Source organism: Diadema antillarum, unplaced genomic scaffold, assembly GCF_040938485.1.
Source record: "Diadema antillarum isolate AM-2024a unplaced genomic scaffold, OU_Dant_1.0 seq00001476_RagTag, whole genome shotgun sequence".
Lineage (NCBI taxonomy): Eukaryota > Metazoa > Echinodermata > Echinoidea > Diadematoida > Diadematidae > Diadema > Diadema antillarum.
In genome coordinates this window covers 287970-311324 of record NW_027272215.1, presented here as the reverse complement: position 1 = coordinate 311324, position 23355 = coordinate 287970, and the positions used below count along the sequence as shown (strand labels likewise).

Genomic DNA, 23355 nt, shown 5'->3' with positions numbered 1-23355 from the left:
GCTTTTTTTTTTCATAAGTGAGATAAGTCTATGGCATTGAAATGCGTACTTATAGGAGAGAATTTAGGAATACAGCGTACCAAACAGGTACATTGATGTTTGATAACCTGATCAGTAGACGTTTGTGATGACATGCATATCTTATATTATCAGAGTATAATGGCCTTACTTGACGAGGATTCTTTGTTTTGAACCTGCTGTTTTGTTATGTGTTTTTTAGGCTTGTCCTCGGTCCAGGCAGCTCCCGAGCAATCAAACGAGGACATGGTCCAGTCCAACGAACAGACAGGGTCCAGGGACTCCCTGACCGCCAACGAGCAGGAAGTGTCCCTCTCGGACACGAGCTCGAGCATCAACGGGACGGCGGGCCTGTCCAACGGCACGTTGGTCCACGCCGACATCCACACGCCCTCTAACGGCTCGCTGCGCATAACCGACATCGGGAGCGCGCAGCAGCTGGAGCGGAAGAACATTGCCAACGGCGTTCACCGGAAGGCCGGCGAAGAGACGTCGAGTCAGAACGACCTGGTGGAGGAAAACGGAAGCGACGGCGACGACGGCAAGGACGACGCCGGGAGCTATCTTTGCGGCTGGTATTCGTGGAGACCGAAATGTATACAGGTGAGATATCGTGTGGTGGATCAACGAAATACGATATTCTGATTAAAAGAGGGAAGACAGCATAATGATTAGAACCAAAGGGAAGTCAGATAGAGTGTAACATGTGACAAGGAAAACAATTGAAGTAAATCAAAATAGAAAAAAAAAATAACACAGAGTAATGCATGTAGAGACATCTTGCAAACTGGTATGACAGGTAATTAAATGAGTAGAGAACAAGAGGACAAGCTACAAAAATACAAAAATACAATCTAGAAGCATTGCACAGTTCTCAGGAGCGGATTTGAGTTATCCACCGTTTCCCACAGGCGTTTAACACATTGCTTATGTACGAGAACATGTAGTGTCTTGGTGTGTAACTGGGTTATGTCGAATGCAGCAGGTTAATCATCGCATGGTACAATCATTTTCCATCACTGTAACACATCATTATCAGTTACGATACCAACCACGGTACGAGGCTACGTCCTTAAACAAAACAAAACAAAACGAAAACAAAACACACACACACAAAAAACACTAAGCAACGCCCCCCCCCCCGAAAAAAAAAATAAAGTGATGTTTAAACATAATCATGACTGAGACCATCGTGAATTAAGCTAGAAAAAAAAAAAACATTTCACGAGATACATGTACATATACAAGTTCTAATAAATGAAGTCTTGTAAAGAGACTAGCACTTAAATGCATACCCGTATAAATTACCGGTTTTTTTTTTTTTTTTTTTTTTTTGTCGTGGACAGGCCGTTATAGATTCAATCCTTAATTAAACGTGTGAGGCCGAGGAAGAGGGTAAAAACTACAGTAGGTGTCCCATGCCTGACGCAGATTCATAAAAATGACTTTATAGATGCGGTTATGCCACTTGATGTTGAAGTGGAGAGAGCGGACGCTCGTTGGTTTCACTGCGCACTTTCGTAGAGGTGGCGAACGGCAAGAGTATCGTAGAAGTGTGGGGGCGTGTTTCGATAGTAAGCCATTTCACGCAGTCACTATCTAAGCATCATGTTCAGATAGTAGTACATGATAACTTAATTTCTCTTGAAATTGACTTGAACTGAGGTATGTGAACACTTGAAAAGGTCTTCATAAAAACTACATGATAAATATGCATAGCCAGGTGCAAATTGGAATGTACAGGTGATGCGTGTTTTTTTTTCAACCAAATAAACAAAATACATTCATGCAGCACTTACATACTTATAAATTGCAACTTTCTTATGCTTGGTTGTTTTCAAGTGCTCTTCGAGTAGATTATTCCACGTTTTGTAAAGTCTGTGGTTCCAGAGGTCATTTTGGACTGGTGCTCATTGTGAATGGCTTATAGAAATGTAGTCATCTCTTTAGTCGCGGTCACACTGGCAAAAGATCGCAAAATTTAAGATCGCGATCTTCAAGATTTCCATCTTTAAGATCGCGATCTTTAAGATCTCGATCTTTAAGATCTCCATCTTTCGCCTGTGTGACCGCGACTGTTGACTCTTTTAGTCTCGTTGGGAATTAACGTCCATGCACGGGTATGGTGTCAATAGCACTTTATGATGATGGTGAAGCTGAATGGGTTTATGCAATGTATCATGTTCCTTTTGACATTGATGACAGCCGCGATAGCGATAGTGATGGTGATAGTGATGAAAGCGATACTGCATTCTTATACCACCACCACCCTTGCCACCGCCATACATGATCATACTAAATTGGGAAAAGAAGAATACGTAAAGCTTCATCGTTTATTCCTGGGTTTAGAGTGACTTAAGCTCCTCTCCGTACCGAAAGCCATACACAGTGTACATGACAAGGAGGTTGCTAATGGTAAATTACCACAGTTACAAGAGAAGCATACGTCTTTCAGCGGACCACCAGCAGCAGCAGTGGAAAATATTATTTTATCCCCCCCCCCCCCCATTATCGATTCATTTCTTTGAGAAGTATACCTCGTATCAAGAATCAACGATCAAAACACAAATAAACACATGCACAAAAAGAACACCCAACAAACGTAATGCACAATTGAATTTCATCGCCTTCCTAACCCTGAAAAATAAATTTCAGTGAAGTCATGTGGGGGGGGGGGGGGGGGGGAGGAAGAAAAGGAGTGGAAATCATATCCTAGAATGTCGTTGGAAATTGTTACTGGAACTGGCGACATGGTAGAAACCTTCAGACTATAATATCTGTTGGAAGTATAGTGAATGACTCTATACTTCCCTCTATTTCTTATGCTAGCAGATGTGTCCCCCCCCCCCCCAAGCTAATATGCAATCCTTTTAAAAGAAACGAAGCCCAACAGGCGGATGTAATGGTAATAGACTCTTATAACGACAGCAACGCACCAACAACTGTTTAACAGCTATTGACACCAGTACTTAGCAGTTCGAAAGGTGTAATATGAGCTAGAGTGCATACCCTGTGAGAAGATTATACATGTACATAATACTGAAGCGCAAACACGAAACGTGTATAAAGTCGTGCGTTCGCAACATGACTTTTTATTTGGTCCTTGCACGCAAGAGTTATGTTTACTGCAATCCCATGTTTTGTATCTCGATGTTACTGGTAAAGAGTTTTACCTCTCTCCACGAACGCTTTCAAAGTAATTTGCCCCTCTTTCTTTTGAAATTTATAACATTTTATATCCTGCGTCAATAAAACACAGCATGACCAGTTTCTTGCCAACATTCATCGACAAGCCGTCAAAATATTTCAGTTTAACCTTATAATAGTTTGTGATCCTGAAATCTTAGGCGTAATGATAGCTTCTATATAACTCAGTTTAATCAAAGTTGTCTATGGAAATGTCTTGACATACTTAATCATTTAATGATAGCTTCAGTGAGATGAATCGTTGTTGGTTTGGTTTTCATTTTATAATCGGTTCTATCAGAATCTCGTTTTCTTAAAATGATATGACACTGATCATTCGTTTCAAAACACCATCTATTCTTGTCAAAAAGTGTAATAATATAGAAAACTGGCTCGCTTCAAAGCTGTGCTATATATAGGATTTCGCCCACTAATCCCCTTTGTTCTTTATCGTGGCTGTCAACGTTACAATCTAGAAAAGTATAAAAGCCGATGAGTTCTATAGGGCAAACTTTAATTGCATGTTTCTGTGCTGATATTGCATCTGCCTGCGTCATTATGGCACTCGATGAAGATCGCTGATTTTCCCTTCTGATTACAGTGTAGATTAATTATTTGTGACATATTTATTCGCCTACAACTCGAAGTCTATATACTGACTCGTTCAGCACCACGGGTAAAATGTTGTATACAGTCTATCGATGTTTTCAGGTAGATTTCCAGTGAGTAGACGTATATACAAATGAAAAAAAAAATGTTTCTGAGCAATCATGCGACTGCATTACCCAACAAATTGCCTATGGAACATGTTTAGAATGGTGGTCAATGTGATTTGGAATAAATTTAATGCGTAAGTCTTTATTCAACTTGTACTTGTCTACAACTTATTACTTCTATACGAGTTTGGTAACATCACTGAGTTACGTATATATATTTCAACATCAGTCTACTTAGCTTTTACCTATATAGTCCCCTTCCGGCTCTTAATCTAAGTTTACCTTTAAGTTGATATCAGAAGAAATGAAGGCAAATCAAAGAAAAGTCTGGCAGCGAATATAAACATGCGACTGCATGAACCTTTCAACCTTCAGGTATGACATGGTATAATACGTGATTCTGTTTTGCATTGTAGGCACGGCTTTGCAGCGAACATCACACCCTTGTGTCTGCGAACAGCATTACTCACGAGCATATAGGGAGTGTATTCTTACCTCCATGCACTCACTGTGTACTAGTATACAATACATTTACATCTTGAAACTCCATTGTCGTTCTTGCACTACTTCCAGTGATATGAACCCAGCTATTATAGCTTCGCGAAAGAAAGCTTTAGCGACAAGACGCTGTACAATGGAAGAGAGCGTTGCTATGGGCAACGCAACACGGCGTCCTTCAATATTCCAACCCATCCATTAGTCATGGTACATTGGCTTTCACGAACGTGTGCGCGGAATCCTAACACGATGTTTTTCCTTTTCTTTTCGTCTGTCACGAAAACAGAAGTTTATATTTTGTCCCCTTTATACGTGTGTGAGGCAAGACTTCTTCAAGACGAATCTCTGTACAGTTTTTTAGCTGCCTGGTCGTACCCGTCGCTAATCAGGCGTAAAGGCACGCTGTGAATCCGGCTTACTTGTCATTCCATGCTGATGTGCCGCAGATTTGGCGGAAACGACACTTCTTTGAACATTTTTACCACGCGCTGTCATTAATGTTTTTCCTTGCATTGGCGTGTATGTATTGTGGAAAATGTGGACTACAAGGTATATCACACATAGTATAAATGTCTGTGTGTGTGTGTGTGTGTGCGTGTGTGTGTGTGTGTGTGCGTGCGTGTACACGTGTGTTTATACAATTGTATGATTTTTCTATCTAGCACTTTCCTGAGCAACGCCATCACCACAAGTAGAAGTCTATAAAATCTGCCAACTCAAGAACGCGAATAATAGAAACACAGATAACAATGTAATTCTGTAAGACGAAATCATAGAAATGCACGCACTGTACACCAATACACATATCCCCAAATCCTCAAATTCAAATGAATACGAGCTCTATGGCAAATGATCTTGAGGATGTGTTAGCGACGGAGCACAATATTGCTGGTTGTTAAAGCGTTCATGTTGTCAAAGCGTTCATTTTCATGCGGAGAAGGTGCTATTCATGAAAGAAATCCGAAAGGGAGGAACTCTTTATTTGTGTATCTTTAAAGGGATGGTACAGTATTGGAGGAGATGAGAATTGGGCTTTTAACTTTTTGCGAGATACCAAGAAAACACTTATGATATAGCACAGAGCATACCATTTTAAGAGGAATTAAAAGTTAATTTGATGAAAATCGGGTTTGGAATGACAGAAACATCCAAAAACAAAGTAAAACAAAGCGATCGTAATAAAGTGTGGGTCCCACACTTTATTAGAATCGCTCTTTTTTCGGATATCTCAGCCATTTCAAAACCAATTTTCATCAAATAAACGTTGAAGTCCTCATAGAATTACATGCTCTTTCATATTTCATAAGAGGTTTCTAATTACTGTATTTCAATAAGAAATGTTAGAAACCTGAAATTAGGTCTCAACCAAAACTGTACGATCCCTTTAACCTCGTTTATTATGCTTGTCTCGTCTGCTGATGATTTATTCAGAAAGACGATGCACCATATTTGATGGGGGGGGGGGGGGGGGGGGTAGGAGGAGGAGGAGGAGGGGAGGGGGAAGTTCTTGCCCTTCATTCGAAAATGAATAAATAGCTATGTCGACCAATATTGAAGTTGATTATGATAAACAGGGTAAAAGCAAACAAACAAAATTTTATAGAGTAAACATACCTAATAAAGTTGTTGGAATTGTTTTCACGAAAAAAAAAAAGTGATGCAGGGCGCAACAATTTATTACTTTCGATTTGCTATAACATAGTAATAATTATGAAAAAGCATCCACTATTATACAACATAAAATGTGATGCTCTGGAGTGAAAACCCAAATTATTGGGGGGGGGGGGGGAGGTGTAGTTGGTGTGGAAGTTCAAGTTATGTTTGGGTAATGTGGATCTCCTCGTCCCTGGTTTTGCTTGTTCCAGTCTCTGCAATGCACACACCTTTTTTTTTTTATTGCAGGGGAGGGTGTAATTGTTAATTGGTCACTCATTAGTTTGTTTGTTTGTTTGTCTGTTTTTTTTTATTCTCCTTCCCCACCTCGGATCTTCGCCCTTGAACAAGATCTGATTCGTATCTTGTAACTTGATATTCTACTCATTGTTTTCTTTACAATTACTCTACATTGTTCAGTGATTGTGTTATTTTAATCATGTAAATTGATGTAAATAGTGTGATTTTGTATAATTTTTTTTATTAAAACGTTAAAAAACCCCAAATTATTGATGGAGAAAGAGAGAGAGAGAGAGAGAACAAAATGGCATGTCCTATAAAATAAAAAAACAAGTTAAAATTTCATAGATAACGTGTATTTGTTTTAGTTTTAGTTTAATATCGTCAACTCGATTGTTAATTTTTTGGAACCATCTCATATATACTCTTTACTATGCAGGTGTGCAACAACCCGATCGGGTATCTGGTGTTCCTCTCACTCTTCGTCGTCGCCCAGGGCATGACCGTCAACGGGCTCGTCTACGTGGTCGTCACGTCGCTCGAGCGCCGCTACAACTTCCCCAGCGTCCGCACGGGCTTCATCTCCAGCAGCTTCGACTTCACCGTCATGATCATCATCGTCTTCGTCACGTACGTCGGCGAGCGCGGTCACAAGCCGATGTGGCTGGGCATCGGCGCCTTCATCTTCGCCTGCGGGTCGTTCCTCTTCGCCAGCCCGCAGTTCACCACGGGGCCGTACATGATCTACGGCGAGGTGCATATATGTCTGTGTGTTTGTTTGCTTGTGTTTGGTTTGTTTTTGCTTTTATTTGCTGTCATTTCATCGTTTTTATATGCCCTTTAATGTTATCATTTATAATTCCCCTTGATATCATTACCACCATTATCAGTGAAGTCGTCCATTCAATGCTGCCAAAATTTGTCGAACATTTAAATGAAACTAAAGAAAATAAAGTACTGCACAATTGTCGTTTCTAAAGAGGTGGTAGAAATGCTTGAGATGTAAATAGTTGTGCTATACTTTATAACAGAGAATGTTATGAGTGTAAGTTTCTGTCATCCGTCCGAATTTTTGCAAGAATGTGTCATTGCCAGTTTGACTCTATAATCATAATATTCGGAAGAACTGCAGTTTGGGTCATTTTCATCAATGCCTCGTCACTTTCCGCTGCCCAGGAGATCCACTCGGACGAGTGCAGTGCCTTCAACCACAGCCTCAACGGCTCCAACATCGACAACGGGCCCGGCGACGAGGTCCAGGGGCTGAGCAACTACTTCTGGGTGTTCATCGGCGCGCAGATCCTACACGGGCTGGGGGCTTCGCCCATCTACACGCTGGGCATCACCTATATCGACGAAAACGTCGCCCCCGCTTCGGCAGGCATTTATCTAGGTAGACACACCAAAGGTGGAAAAAGAAAATGCATGATTTGATTTGATTGGATTGGATTGGATTGATTGGATTAGAGAAGTATAAATTCCTATTAGATGTCAGCAAATATGTCATTCTCACTAGATAATAGGAGGCTAAATATTTCGACTCATAATACTCAGCATTCAGTGGTTCTCATCGGCACTCTTTGTTGGACTTTATTGGGAAATTGATTTTTACTTCATGAACCCTGCCTAACCCATCGATAAATGTATTGCCTTGTCTATATAGAGGGGTATAAGGAAGTTAAGGAGTTAAGTTCATTGCAATTATACGTCACGATACTGAAACCTCATTTGGTCGTATGCCTGACATGTTTGATATAAATTACACTGCGAAACAATTGTTGATTTCTCTGCTCTCTCTAATTAGTAAGAACTATACATTAACCTGTACACTGGTATGATACTGCTGTATTTTAATATACAGTTTGCATGCACGCGCTGTTGCCATGTCGGGTGGGCCTGGACGGGCTGTCGCACTGCCAAGAGCGACTTCATCCTTACTCGAAAGGGGTTCTTCGGGTTGCCAGTGGCAACCGCTGTTGAAATAGTATATATGCATGAAGTAAACAAGCGGGTTTATTCAAATGTATGCAGTTCGTTTTTATTGTGTAATGTAAATGTATGCATGCTTTCGGGCAGGGTATATCCGTGGCGACCCAATGCCTTGCGAGTTACTTGAATATTTGAAAAAAAAAAACAGAAAAAAAAACACCTTTGTACCAAAGATTTGGCTTTATATGGTTTTGATAATTATGTATTTCATTCATCCTCTGTATAATTATGTTGCTTCGAGAAATCAATAAATTCTATTATTTGAAAAAGAACTATACACTGCATACGCGTCAACTGATAGATTAAACGTTACAGGGAATCTGTTTTTAAGATTTAAAAAAAATGATAATGTTGTATGCTGCTTTTGATTACAGCGGAAGTGTGCTTTAATAGAGGGCAAGTTTATACTGTGTTCAAGTTAGCCGTAGCACACAGAATAAAATTAGTACAAACAATATGCCAGCGGTTTCGTCAAAATAATGGACCAAAATCATGGTTTCGGTAATATTTTGGTGTACTTAATTGGAGATATTTTAGTTAAAGAGCGATATATAGTAAAAACATACCAACTTTCAAAATGCCACTATATTTTTGTTATATCTGATTTGCAATGAAACATACGCCATTTCGTTCGTCTGATTTTTTATTGCAATTTTCAATTCAGTACGATTCATTTCCGCCCGCCCCCCCCCCTCCCAGAATATATACACTAAAACATACAAACGAAAATACCAGTATGGTATGAAGATTTTGTTAAGATAGAATTTTCTGCGAATATCCAAGTCTAACAGCAAATTCAAGAAATCGTTCAGGTACAAAATCCTGTAAATTATCGCATCTTCATTTCCATATCACAGCTGAAAAAGTTGCAGATGCTATACATAATAATTAATGCTTGATGACATAGCAGCCCTTTTCTGATAACAAATCTACCAAAAAAAAAAGAATGTTCTCTAGCATTTACTCACAAAAGAAGAAGAAGAAGAAGAAGAAGAAGAAGAAGAAGAAGAAAAAAGAGAATAATTTTTTTTCCCGGGGGGGGGGGGGGGGGGGGGAGATTCACGAAGGATCTGATTTCATTCAAATTAAAAAAATACAATTATGCATGATTGATGTGGTTATGTTAGAAATAACAATGGATTTAACATGACTTATAATGCGTTTCTGTTGTATTTGTTGTTAATACAGTATTTTTATGTTGCTCATAAAATCGATTGGCGCTTTAACCCTTTCTATTCCAATAAGTAGAATGTGCACAGATTTCACACACAAACTTATGGTCATTTAATCGATGTGGCAGGTCAAGGGTTAAGGAATTGTTTTTGCAAGCAGTACAGTGTGGCGAAGTTGGCCAGATTAAAGGCAGCCCGTTGTGCTTGCATTAGTCAGAGTATTAAACAAGAAAATATGGGCAGATTATACTGGTCAAGTCTGCATTTTAGATGGAGCATATCATAATATTCACAAAGGTTACTTTCTTGCATTATTCATGTGATATTTAGCGGAGCGCTTAGTCAAACAATGGTGTCCTTAATAACTCTTCATTACGCTCGACATCTTATCCAGGTGTCTGTGTGTGAAGATCGAAGGCTTTATTGAGTTATCTCTGTAAAAACAACAACAATCCAAAACGAAACAAAGCAAACACAAGAATATAGTGACCTGCAATGTAATTCAAGTAATTGAGTAAGATAAATGAAGTGAAAGAATTCTTTATACCAGTCAGATATGATGAAATTAACGTGTTTTTTTTTTCTTTCCTTTCTTGCTCACGCAGGCGTCTTCAAAGCGTTCGCCATTTTGGGACCAGCGCTAGGATATTTACTGGGAGGCGTGTTCCTTGGTTTCTACATCGACCCTTTAATAGACCGCAACGAGTGAGTGCTCTAAAGATAGGTTTATGAAACGAACGCCGGCGACAAGGAAACCAAAATATATCACTTCTTGATGTCTATAGGCTTTTCACTTAGATAGCCAATTCGGAATTAGATCATGACAATGTGTGGGCTGCATGGGTACAAATCACCTTTCTTTCTTTTTTTTTTTTTCTTTTTTTCTCAGTTGGTTAGATACTGCTCTCGTTTTCAATGCAACATAATGCAAAGGCTTGCTTGACGTGAGAATTTATTAAATTCATCAATCATGTTCAAACAAAGGATAACCTTGAGTGGACCAGGTGAACAGAGTGGTCCATCAGTCATCACTTTGGGAGAGCCTCAATTTCATTATTTTGCATTGAACGTATGCATAATGCTTTTGTGATGATATTCCCAAATACCACTGTTGTTGCTTAATGGATGTGCTGGCAAGCGCCATTTGTAAGGATGACTTGAATAATCATTACATCACAGATGCATATATGGTATCTCAGTGAATTTAATAACCAACATCTCCTGCTGGTACAAATGACCTTTTTCTGCTCATGCGCAAAGTTGAACCCCAAACTGACTTGTTCGCGTTATTGCTGAGTGTATTCCACCCTCACGAGCTCGCTGTTTCGCTGGCTTCTATACATTGGTACGGACTACAGAGTTTATTTATGCATTGTGTGCATTCATTTTGTACATTGTCTGCGCGTCTTTTCACATTTTCCCCCTCAACCTCCTTCTTTTACAATACATTTCTGGGAAATAGTCATAAAAACAGCATATTATAGAGTTGGTGTCACCAGTAACTAGAGACTCGATCGTGTCCTATAACCTATCACGTAGCAATCAAATGCTCGTTACAGTAATGAGTCTAGTGAAATATAGCATTAAATCGTCCGTGGACAAATTTAGATAGCATTGATTGCATGCAGATAACGAGTGATTGTTCAAATATTAGGTGGTCTAAGGTGTGAGTAATCGAACCCATCGACAGAAATAGCCATAATTATTTGAAAATGAGTTTATTTTCTCATCAAGGGCTGTAAGTCATATAATAAGCGCCAATCTTTCTGATTGTTCTCGAATGTAGACCTACTTATCTCCATGCTAAAAGTCAACCAATAAATGCGATGAAAGCGTGATAACAAAAATCTACTCCAAGTAGAATATTTACGTTTTTCTTCATGCTCCGTACAAGGTCTCTTTAATTGTATAAAAAATCTACTACTAGTAGAATATCTAGGTTTTTCTTTATGCACCGTACAATGTCTCTTTAATTGTATCAAAAATCTACTACTAGTAGAATATTTAGGTTTTGCTCTATACTCCTTACAAGGTCTCTTTATTGTATCAAAATTCTACTACTAGTAGAATATTTACGTTTTTCTTTATGCTCCGTACAAGGTCTCTTTAATTCTATCAGAAATTAAAACAAGAAAAAAAAGTGATTGATCCATGTAACGTTCTCCTGTATCTCGCCCTTTTGATATGCTCGTACATTATCTCTCTCCCCCTCCCTTTATCTGTCTATCTACCTATCTATCTACATACATATGTATGTATGTATGTATGTATGTATCTATCTATCTATCTCTATCCATCTATCCATTCATCTATCTATCTATCTATCTATCTATCTGTCTATCTATCTATCTATCTACATGTATGTACAATGTATGTATGTATGTATGTATGTATCTATCTATCTATCTACCTCTATCCATCTATCCATCTATCTATCTACTGTATCTATCTATCTACATGTATGTATGTATGTATGTATGTATGTATCTATCTATCTCTATCCATCTATCCATCTATCTATACTATCTATCTATCTATCTATCTACATGTATGTATGTATGTATGTATCTATCTATCTATCTATCTATCTCTATCTTTCTATCTATCTATCTATCTATCTATCTATCTCCCTATCTATCTATCTCTCTGTCATTATTTTCGTACCCTGTTCTTCTTTCTGTCCACCTCACCATTCATCTTTCGATTCTGTACTTTCCTTCCATCCTCATTTTTCGCCGTTATCAACTCTCTCGTTTTCCCCTGATTTTTGGCCTTCTTCTGTAACCATTTCCCATTTTTTCCCGGGGCTATTTCTGTCCCGGTATGTTTTATTCCCGATAGACTGGATATTGACCCGCATAGTCCCGTATGGGTCGGAGCCTGGTGGATGGGTTTCTTGGTGACCGGAATCCTCGCCCTCATTGTTGCATTCCCGCTCTGTGGATTCCCAAGGTCACTTCCGGGTCAGTATGATTCCCTTGGTCTCTGTGTTTATGCCAGTCTTTACACAATTCCTTCCGGGGCAATCTCTATAATCGTGTCTCATTTGTCAAATATTTAAACACACGAGGCAGATAAACGGTCCAAACTCTCTCTGCTTTCTTCCCCTATAACTTATTAGTCGCCCCTCCCCTTCCCCCTCTCTCTCTCTCTTTCTCTTGATATTTGACAAGGTAGAACAATGTAGATCCGTAGAAATATTTTATACCTTATGGATGATGATCCTGAAAATAAGGAACGAACAAGCAAATGGGGACACAGTTCTTTTGTAGATGGTGGTTAAAAAAAGAAGAAGCAAGAAGCTATGCCTACGAATTAAAAACAGAATGAGGTAAACGTAGAATGTAACCCAACGCGCTGTGTCTGATAAAACCCAGTTTGCAACATGGCCGCTTTTTGGATATGTGGTGTAAATGATAAAGTGTATGTAAGCTAGGATCATTTTTACTCTACTAGTCTCTGTAACCATGCTTTAACAATGCAGTGGTTGATAATGTCTTTAATACATTGCACAATCGAGAACAAGTAGCTTTCATTTCCTTGTACAGGGTAATTCCATTAAAGCGGCCTACTTTCTTCCACCTCTACAAAGTCCGAATTAGCCATCTCAGGACCACGAACTTAAAGGCCATCGACATTGTGTACAAATAATTTACTCAGGTTCACGAAAGAGTTAAATGTGAAGCCTCCGGCACTGAAATTTGATAATTTGTGATAATTATTATGCTACTTACACATGGCACATGCAATGTGCACATATTTTGTCTTTTGCATGTGACGCTATAATGTGCACATTTTTAATCATGCAGAATCAAAATAGAAACACAAAACCAACCAAGAAAAAAATAGAATAAACCACCATAAGTACGTTTCCGCAATGCAGTGTAATGAATCTGTGTTATGAGAGTTCACAAATTTGTTGCATTCTGCGGATGCACTCCAATTTTATTTTTCTTTCGATATACATGTATCAAACACTACACACAGTTGCTGAATACCAGCGGAAATTACTCACGGAGGGGTTGGTGTAGAGGCACGTTTACGATCATCCTTCACCTGTTCCGTGGTTAACGCAGGTGTTAAAACACGTTTCGTGCCTACATCGAGCGCAATAAATAAACATGTGAAAGCTGAATTTATAAGTCATGACAGTAGGATGCAGGTTTGAGGCGTGATGGAGAGATAGATAGACGGATAGATAGATGAATAGATAGAGAGCTATATAGATAAATAGACAGATAGATAGATTGATTGATAGATGAATAAATAAATAGATAAATAGATAGATAGATAGATTGGTAGAGAGAGGGGGGAAGTGGGGAGGGGGAGGGGAATGACGGAGAAATACTGCTTTAGTTTGTCCTGAAAGTTGCCCCCCCCCCCCCCCCCCACACGAATAGAAAATGCCTGGGCAGCTTCATCATGAATATCAAACTGTCGAGAGAGAACTCTAATTTGTCAACAAGATGATAGACAGTGCTTCAATATTTGCTACTTGTTAATCATCCTAGCCTTTTGTGTTTTATGGCAACCGGTTGAATTTTGAATGTGTATTTTCGCTCATCTGAGAAATCATCCTATCTTTTCAAATGAACTTTACGTTTTTGTCCTTCTTTCTCCTTGACTTGTGCCTTTCTGTTACCCTTCAACTATCTTCTGAATCTCAATATCTTTATCTATCTTCTTTTACATTCCTTTTCTTTCTGTCTTTTTCTTCAATCGTCATCACCTTCACTACAATCTTCTCTCCATCTTCTCTCCTCCCCTCTTCCTCATCACTATCTTCTTCTTCCTCCTCCTCTCCATTCGTTTTCTCCTGCTCCTCATCTCCCTCCTCCTCCTCCTCCTCCTCTAACTTCTCTTCCTCTTCCTGCTCCTCCTGCTGCTCATCCTCTTCCCCCTCTTCTTTCTCTCCCTACGCCTCCTCCTCCTCCTCCTCCTCATCTCCCTCCTCCTGCTCTTCCTGCTCCTCCTCTTCCGACTCTTCTTCGCCTCCCTCCTCCTCCTGCTCTCAATTCTCCTGCTCCTTATCTTCTTCCTCCTCCTCTTTCTCGTTTTCTCATGCTTCTCTTCCTCATCGTCCTCCTCTACCTTTTACTCCTTCCCCTGCTCTCTTTCTTCTCCTTTCTTCCCTCCTCTTCCTCCTCCTCCTCCTCTTCCTCCTCTTCCTCCACCTCTTCCTTCTTCTTCCTCCTCCTCATCTCCCTCCTGCTCCTTCTCTTGCTCCTCCTGCTCCTATGCTCCTCCTTCTCTTCGTACTTGTCTTCCTCTCCCTCCACCTTCCTCCTCCTCCTCCTCTCAATTCTTCTGTTCCTCTCCTTATCTTCCTCCTCTTCCTCTTCCTCTTCCTCTAACTCCTCTTCCTGCTCATGGTCCCCCTTCTCTTCCTCCTCCTCCTCTTCTTCTCCCTCCGCCTCCCTCCGCCTCATCATCTCAATTCTTCTGCTCCTCACCTTTATCCTTCTGATCTTCATCCTCCTCTTTCTCGTCTCCTTATCATGCCTTTCCTCCCCCTCGTCTTCCTCCTCTTCCATCTTCGCATATCGATTCTCCTAATTCCACATCACAGGTGCGGAGAAGATTCGCGAGCAGCGTCGTAACGAAGCGCACAACGGCCACGAGTTCGAGGTGCGGGCCGGCTTCAGCGGCGGCCTCATCGACTTCCCCCGCGCCACGTGGATGCTGATCCGCAACCCCGCCTTCATGTGCGTCAGCATGGTGTCGGTCACCGAGACGTTCACGCTGGCATCTATCGCCGTCTTCGGCCCGAAGTACCTCGAGTCCCAGTTCAATATGACATCGGGTTCTGCCGCCATCACCGCAGGTAGCTGCTGTCAATATACTAATGATGCACAGGATAGAGTGTGTTAGTGAAGGTGCGGCGCGCTCGAGAGTATTGACAATGGTGGGACATGCACGAGGCGCAGCCGAGTGCATGTTTGCAACCGTTGTCAATACTCGAGAGTGAGCCGCACCTTCACTAACGCCACGAAATAATCCTGTGCATCATTAGTTTTATAAAATGGGTCGAAAACTAACAGCATTATTCACGTACCTTTGTGAGTCAATACCAGTCAGCTACATGTAGCACTCGCTCAAAAGTCAAGATGTCCGAAGATGTTCGTCCCAAACATTTACGCACGTCGCACTCGGAAATCCCGCACACTGATAAGTACTGTACGTACGCATAAGAGTATACGTACGCCACGTACTGTTATGCACAAGAAAGGCCGCCGGCTGTTGTGGCAGCCCGCGGCCCGAACTAGAAGTTGTTTACAGGATTGACAGCGCGTATAGTAGCGCGTGACGCACTTGTAACAACTGATTGAGTGCGCACTGCTAGTGTAAAACATTGTGACGTACGTCAGGCCAGGGAGGTGGAAGAGAGACTCTTCTTATTAATTAGTGCTTACCTGAAGAAAATAATGCACGCACACGTGACTCATTTCAGCGCTTCCAATTGGCTACATTCTTGAACCTATTTTATAAAGTACTTTAAAGCTTTCCAACCACGTTTTGAGTTATTTCCCATCATTTCCACACACCCGAGGCAGAAACGAAAGTAAAGCCAGCAACCATATAAACGCATTATTGAGAAAATTGGTCTAGAAGTTTACGGGCAGTTTCGCGAACAGACGATACAGAATTTGAGCAGAATAGGTCGATCTAGAACGCCATGATAACATGCTTCATTAAACAAGTTCGGCATGAGGTTGATGAAGATCGTCAATAAACGCCAATTTTGCCAGTCAAATCATTCTGTTACAAATGCAGTTTTGTCTGGTCCTATACATATGACCTGTCAGGGTAATGGTTCTTTAAAGGGAAGATAAACCCCAAGGGCAATGTGGATTGAGTGAAAGCGGCAACATTAGTAGAACACATCAGTGAAAGTTTGAAGAAAATCAGACAATCGATGCAAAAGTTATGAATTTTTGAAGTTTTGGTGTTGGAACCGCTGGATGAGGAGACTACTAGAGGTTATGACGTATGAGTGGACAACAATACCAAGAAAATATAAAGAAAATACTACAAAAATCCATTTTTCATGAAAATTACAAATTCCACCAACTTGATATTGAGATATGTTAAGGGCAGCAATTATTCCCCCTGCTTTCTGAAAGCGGTTGGTCCATTGCTCTTTCATAATTCTAGAAAAGTGAATTTTTGTTAAATTTCCTTTATATTTTCTTTGTATTGTTGTCCACTCATACGTCATATCCTCTAGTAGTCTCCTCATCCAGCGGTTCCAACATCAAAACTTTAAAAATTCATAACTTTTGCATCGATTGTCCGATTTTCCTCAAATTTTTACTGATGTGTTCTACTAATGTTGCTGCTTTCACTCAATCCACATTGCGCTTGGGGTTTACCTTCCTTTTAATATTTTCATGTAAAAGTAATAATGATACTACTACTACTGCTACTGCTGCTGCTGCTACTATACTACTACTACTACTACTACAACTACTACTACTACTACTACTACTACTACTACTACTAGTACTACTACAACTACTGCAACTACTGCTGCTGCTGCTGCTGTTGCAACTACACCATTAATGATCAGTATAATAATGATATCAATTTCTCGAGCGCAAAACCCGTGTACATATTATATTCTCCTACGCTGCCAAAGTAATAGCAGAACAATACGATTCATATCACTGCCAATGTTTCATCTTTGACGTCACCAATGCAAAAAGAGATCTGTTAGTCCACAAGTGTAAAATCCAAGTAATGCTTAACACTGAAGTTATCTAACTGCATATTGATTTCTTTTTGTTTGTCGTTTGCTTTCGTTCTTCTAATAAGGCCTGCTGGTCACTCCGTCCAGTGTGTTGGGCGCGCTCGTCGGTGGCTACACGGTCAAGCGCTTCGACCTCAAGTTTCGCGGCATGATGAAATTCATCCTGGCCAGCCTCTGCGCCTCTTTCCTCCTGACATTTACCTTCATGATCAGCTGTCCCAACGCCCCGTTCGCTGGGGTCACGGTCGAGTACAGTAATGGGTGAGTTCAAACTTAAGGTCATCAGTGAGTGTATCAATGTGACCCTGCATCACAAAACCAACCGAAAAACGCCAGACATGGATTTTTAATTGAGAGCAGATTCTGAAAGCGCAGACTTTACGCTTTAAAATGATGTACAGCGTACCCCCGTTATAACGAACAAGGTTATAACGAATTCCGGTCACAACGAAATAAATATTCAGGCCGCAACATTACCCGCTCTTTGTTCTTTATTTATTTGTTCGGTTATAACGAAATTTCGATATAACGAAAGAAAACTGCCGGTCCCGAGGACTTTGATATAACGGGAGTCCACAGTGTGATGCAAATCAAATCTCCTTACCTGTCTAGATATTGGAAAGAAAGCATGCACTCTGGAAAAGTGTGTACAGAGAAAAGAGGCGCTGAAGACTATTCAAGCGCTAAATCTTTACCAAGCCGTGCTTTGTGCAGTGAATGGGACAAAAAACAGGGTGTCAAACTCCAAGCACATCAATGAAGGGATTGTTAGATTAAGTAACACATTTCATTCAAGACTTACACCAACTTTCAAAGCAGTAGCTTCATCATTCTCTGAAAAGTTATTAGGAGTTGAAAATGAAGGATGTAAAAAGAGTTGCAATAAAGGTAACTCGACGCAAGACTTTCATCAGTTGGATAATTATGCAGTACCCGCTGCATGCTATAAGGATTAGAACCAGCACTGGCTGGCGGGCGGAAGCTCGGTGGTCTAGTGGATAAGACAGGAGGTCGTAGGTTCGAATCCTGCTGTATGTATGCCTACAATTTCTTTTGTCGTAGCTGCTATACGTCGATGTAGGACAATTTGTTAATCAGTTGCAATAAAAACCGGTCAATTGTTGGAGCAGATAGCAGTGTACCAAACGTTTCTCGAGGATATGAGAAGGCATGAACTTGATGTTAGATATTTTTGAAACATCTTTGCCACTCTCCCCAGGTCCCTTGCCTACGGCGGCGGATTGTCCAACCTCTCGGCGGAGTGCAACGCCCACTGCCACTGCACGGATAACTTTCAGCCGGTGTGCGGGGAGGATGACGTCATGTATTACTCCGCCTGCCGTGCTGGCTGCGAAACCGTGCAGAGCGAAGATGCGCACGTGGTAATTTTTTTTTTCATGTAATATTTTTGCTCCATTTGTTTATAATACCTTTTTAATCTACATGAAGAAAAACAAAGTTCAAATAAATTGTCTTGTATAATGTATGTATAAGGTAGACTGACAAGCAACTTCTACTCATCGCTTTGCTCGTGATCACAACTGATATCATATACGAAAGTCAGAATCGTAGTCGTCTCATCAATGTATTAATTATTTGTTTGTTTGTTTTTGTAACGATGAGAATGACATCCGCAGTAGCTTTCGACTACATTTTGTCCCAGTCTCCATCGCCGCATTATATAATCTGTTATCATGCAGTTGCCATGCAACTTATTGTTATGGTCTCTTCCAGATCATTCAGATTACAGATTTATCTCTCATCCAAATGAGCAGCAAAGATAAGTCTTGAATTTGAGCGATTTGGGGGAGTCCTTCACTAACGTATTATGTTGGTGATTTTGTTTTCGTTCCATACAGACGTACGAGAAGTGTCACTGTATAGCTGGCGGCAATTCCACTTCGCAGTCGCCAAGATTCGGCCGTGGCGTGTCGGGACGCTGTGCGACAGATTGCCCCCTGAGGGCGCCGTTCTTTGCTCTCCTTTTTCTCATGATCACCTTCACATTCCTAGCAACGGTTCCCATGATTACGGCGACGCTCAGGTAAGCGCGCGTTTGGATGGTTTCGGATCTTTAGGGGTACAGATATGTGTTATGAAATGATGGAGCAGATGCTAATCAAAATGATTGGTTGAGGGCGTACATGTGACCAGGCATTTATTTTGCCTAACATGACATTTTGCTTATGACCAGTCATTAGTATACAAATAATGACTGCTATGAGGGGCACAGTTAAAATTATGGTTTTCACATCACCGAGGGCCTACATAATTTTAACTGTGCCCCGAATATCAAGCTGTCATTATTTGTTTTATATACCGAAAATATAGAGTCCGAAATATAGATACCGAAAATATAGATTCTAGTCTAGCTCTTTTACAGCACTCGTAATCAACGCTGATCGACAGCGCGGCGGTCGTATCATTGGTGCGTACATATGAGTGATCTATGTGTACGGGGTTGCAACTGTCTCCAAACCTATTTACAAGGCACAGTTGATTCTATGCCCCGGGCACAGTAAATCATGACGTCATTTTGATCAAAACTGGGGCACAGCTATTTTCATGACTCCACTTTTAACCAATCAGATGAGAGGAATCTATATATGAGGTATATAATAAAGTATAGTGACCGGTCATTAATTAGCCCATTCACTGTCGCGTTGTCGGTGGTTGTGATGGTGAATGGGCAAGATTTCATCGTTCTACCTACTCGCGATGAGGGTGATTTTTCAGTTGAAGAGGATCCACTTTATCATCCTATAAAGCAAAATTAATGACGCAAATCATTTTGTTCGGGCATTAGTATTGTTACCCTTACTCAGGGTACCTTCCAACAATTGTCCAAACAGTCCAAAACCCGCCATAGTCGACTATCGCCCCGGGCGTGTTAGACTGTGCCTAAGGTGCCTTGTGTGGGTGATTCTTACTATTGCCCTCCCTGATGTGTATTATTTTCATAGTATCCCTCTCTGATTTTTTTTTCAAATTAATGAAGGTCTGATTTCTATCTGCTCTGGATTAGTAGACGCGTTATACCCCATTGTGTTGTAGACCCTATCGAATAATTCCCATATGTGCATGCATTTATATGTAAACTCTATTTCTGTGAACTGTTTGTCATCAGCGATGATAATTTTGCTGTTCCCATCTGGAAAGTTTACTTTCCAATGGAAAGTAGACTTGAGAACCCCACTAAAATGAGCCACATTAACATGAAAAAAAAAATACTCTGCATTTCTTGAAAGAAGTGGCTTTTCTCAACTTTTAACATCGATCTATCTGACAGCAGTATGCTACATGTATTGGTATAATCCTCCTAACTCTGCATTTTCATGCATTCATTTATTATTTGTATTCATTTATATTTCAGAGTGGTCTCAAGATCTCAGCGTACATACGCCCTCGGTGTCCAGTCATTAATGTTTCGAATGCTCGGTAAGTTTTACAATTCATTAGCACATCAATTGAATGTGATGTCGCTGGCGAACGTCTCATGAAAATGACTACTCCAGTGCCCCATTTCCTAAAAGATGTAAGGATAGTAGCTCATGCTTGAATGGCAACTTCCCATAGCGACAGCCAATCAGGAAGCTGGATTCTTGTCGTTACCATGACAATTGTAATTCCATTCTATCATATCAACCATGAAATGAGGCCCAGTTTCAAACATAGGATGGATTGTGTTTTCAATATAATGACTGATAATTCTGTCTACAAATCTAGCATTTCGTATGATTATTCAATATTGGAGTTTTTATAGTAGTGTTTTTCACTGGTGAAAAGCTAAGGAAATTCTCTTAATTTTTTGTCTCGTCACATGTCACTGAGACAGGGACTTTTTTTTCCTTATTTTTGCGATATTGTTTTTGTGCGATGAAATTAAACAAATCGCAGTAACAATACCATGACATAAGAGTTGCTAGAAAACATACGAAGTTTCAAGCGTCTTTATGTACCTCCGTTGGACAAAACGATATAGTTTTAGCTTATGCCATTAACCAAACAATGTAATTGTAACCACTTTCGAAAACATACCACTTATATGACACCTTGTTTACAAGATATTATTATTCAATGTTGAGAATGAGTAAAAGATTAAGAATAGGAAAGAGAGAGAAAAAAATGCAGGTTCCATTAACCAAACAATGTTTTCAGGACAAAAAAAAAAAATAATAATTTAGACTCATCAGGTAATTTATTTGTAGAAAAAAAAAAATCTTTCGGGAGCTTTTAGATTTTTGCGCCGCCGACGTTCACAGAAAAAAAAAGTGTTTTGCGCATGCGCACATTTGCTTGTACAAAACTATATAATCATCCTCGCGTCGTCTTGAGTTTTCACGGTCCGTTCTGGGACATTTCTGCGTCCGCTCTTTTCACGACGCAGAAAGATAGGAGTACTTGATGATCATTATGGGGGCACCATTTTACTCTGTATAGGCTGGTCCTCGCGTAATCTAAAGCTACTTGGCAACACGACCCAGGGAGAGAGAGAAAAACGGCCAACGCAACCGTCGTCTTAACGTGTACGTCGCAGATCTATTAAAAGCTCCCTATTATCATCATTATCATCATTCCACTGTTACAGTAGTTTGACCTTGGACGTTCTGCTTCTCTTCGCAGGGAGCGTGCCGGGGCCAGTGGTATTTGGTGCCCTCATCGACAAGTCGTGTCTCCTGTGGCAGTACGGTCAGGACGGCAGCCGGAAGTGCTGGACGTACAACAACGAGCTCTTTAGCCGCTACACGCTGACTCTCCTCGTCGTGCTCAAGCTCCTCTCCGTCGTCTTCGTCATCCTCGCCCACGTCCTTTACAAGCCCAGCAAGCCGCTAATCAAGAAGGTCGACTCCCAGGACGGCATTAGGAGTAAAGCCAGCCAGAGCGAGCTCTCTATCTCCTCCCAAGACACCGGCACCATCGTCTAGAAGCGCCCCGCGAGTTGAGGGCTCCGTGAGGGTTAGGGCTTCCGCTACAACATAGCGGCTTTTCTCTCCCAACCCCTCCCCCAATTTTCATGGTGTTCAACACGGTAGCTGTGGCGGGCAGCAACGTTTCTCTCACCTACAAGCCGAGAGGCAAACTACAGCCCAATCAGTAAAATCTCTCTGTGAACTCTATCTTTGGCAGGGACCGTTGGACAGAGCGTACAACGATATGGAGTTTAGCACTCAAAGTTCACAAAGGATTAATGACTTGGAGAGGTGTTTTCTGGATTTAAAACGAGCGCAGTGCGCCACGCCTGGTGATGTATGCTGATCAGATCAAAGTTTTATCTTATTGGCGACAGGATGTGATTTCCTTTGGTGTTTTATTTGTTGATATGACTCGTTGACTTAAGTCCTCCATTCTTTGTTCATGTTGATTGTGGCTGGTGTTTGTATGTTTGGAATGTTGCGGGTTTTCATAAAAGAGCGCTAGCAATATCAAGCAGTTCCCTATCTAGTATGAGTATGAAGAAAAAAAAAGTATATGCAAACGAGGAGGATCGGATATGCAGGCAGGTTTATATTGTGTGTTTGTTTGTTTCTTGGAGGTTTTGTTGTTGTTTTGTTCTCATGGGTTGCGCTAAACCAAATTGTGCATTGCATTAAAACTGTATCCTATGTTCGAAAAGAAAATTATTTAGGGGCCATTTTCATATGAGGCTCAGGAATCATTCAAGAATTCATCAAAAGTGAATAAAAAAAGAATAGACGTGACGTTGTGGAATGATCATCCCCTTTAACTTTAAAGAATACTCTAATATGTATCTGGTAGAATGCAATGGGTTTTAGAATATTCTGTGTATCTGATGTAGTGCACGGCATTTTACAGAAACAGGACCCGAATAGTAACATGTGTCAAACTGTCAGGGGGGATTCCGTGAGTATGGAAAGCGTAAAAAAGCTGCGATTCTGAAAAAAAAAAAAAAAAAAAAAAAAAAAAAAAAAAAAAAAAAAAAAAAAAAAAAAAAAAAAACACCGGATGGGAGCTTCGTGTTCCACTCTAATGGGGTAACAACAGATCAGGCCCGGCGAATCAACCTGCCAAGTATGATGTATGATCTTTCTTGCAACGACGACAATGATTTACGGATTTGTCTTTAATTGCATTTGTTTCGTCCGGGAGTGATTTTCGTACTGTTTGTCGACTT

At 40.6% G+C, this 23355-nt stretch overlaps 1 protein-coding gene across 1 annotated transcript in view; it reads left to right on the top strand.

The window, feature by feature from the left end:
- Nucleotides 1-22147, top strand: part of LOC139709875 (solute carrier organic anion transporter family member 4A1-like) — a 103039-nt gene extending 80892 nt beyond the window's left edge. The window contains exons 2-12 of the mRNA XM_071621830.1: nucleotides 221-621; nucleotides 6751-7065; nucleotides 7488-7704; nucleotides 10078-10177; nucleotides 12314-12435; nucleotides 15042-15296; nucleotides 17288-17483; nucleotides 18442-18595; nucleotides 19082-19266; nucleotides 20596-20660; nucleotides 21846-22147. Coding sequence (XP_071477931.1) covers nucleotides 221-621; nucleotides 6751-7065; nucleotides 7488-7704; nucleotides 10078-10177; nucleotides 12314-12435; nucleotides 15042-15296; nucleotides 17288-17483; nucleotides 18442-18595; nucleotides 19082-19266; nucleotides 20596-20660; nucleotides 21846-22147 — 2312 coding nt within the window. The remainder of the gene's footprint in view (nucleotides 1-220; nucleotides 622-6750; nucleotides 7066-7487; nucleotides 7705-10077; nucleotides 10178-12313; nucleotides 12436-15041; nucleotides 15297-17287; nucleotides 17484-18441; nucleotides 18596-19081; nucleotides 19267-20595; nucleotides 20661-21845) is intronic.
- Nucleotides 22148-23355: the final 1208 nt, after the last annotated feature.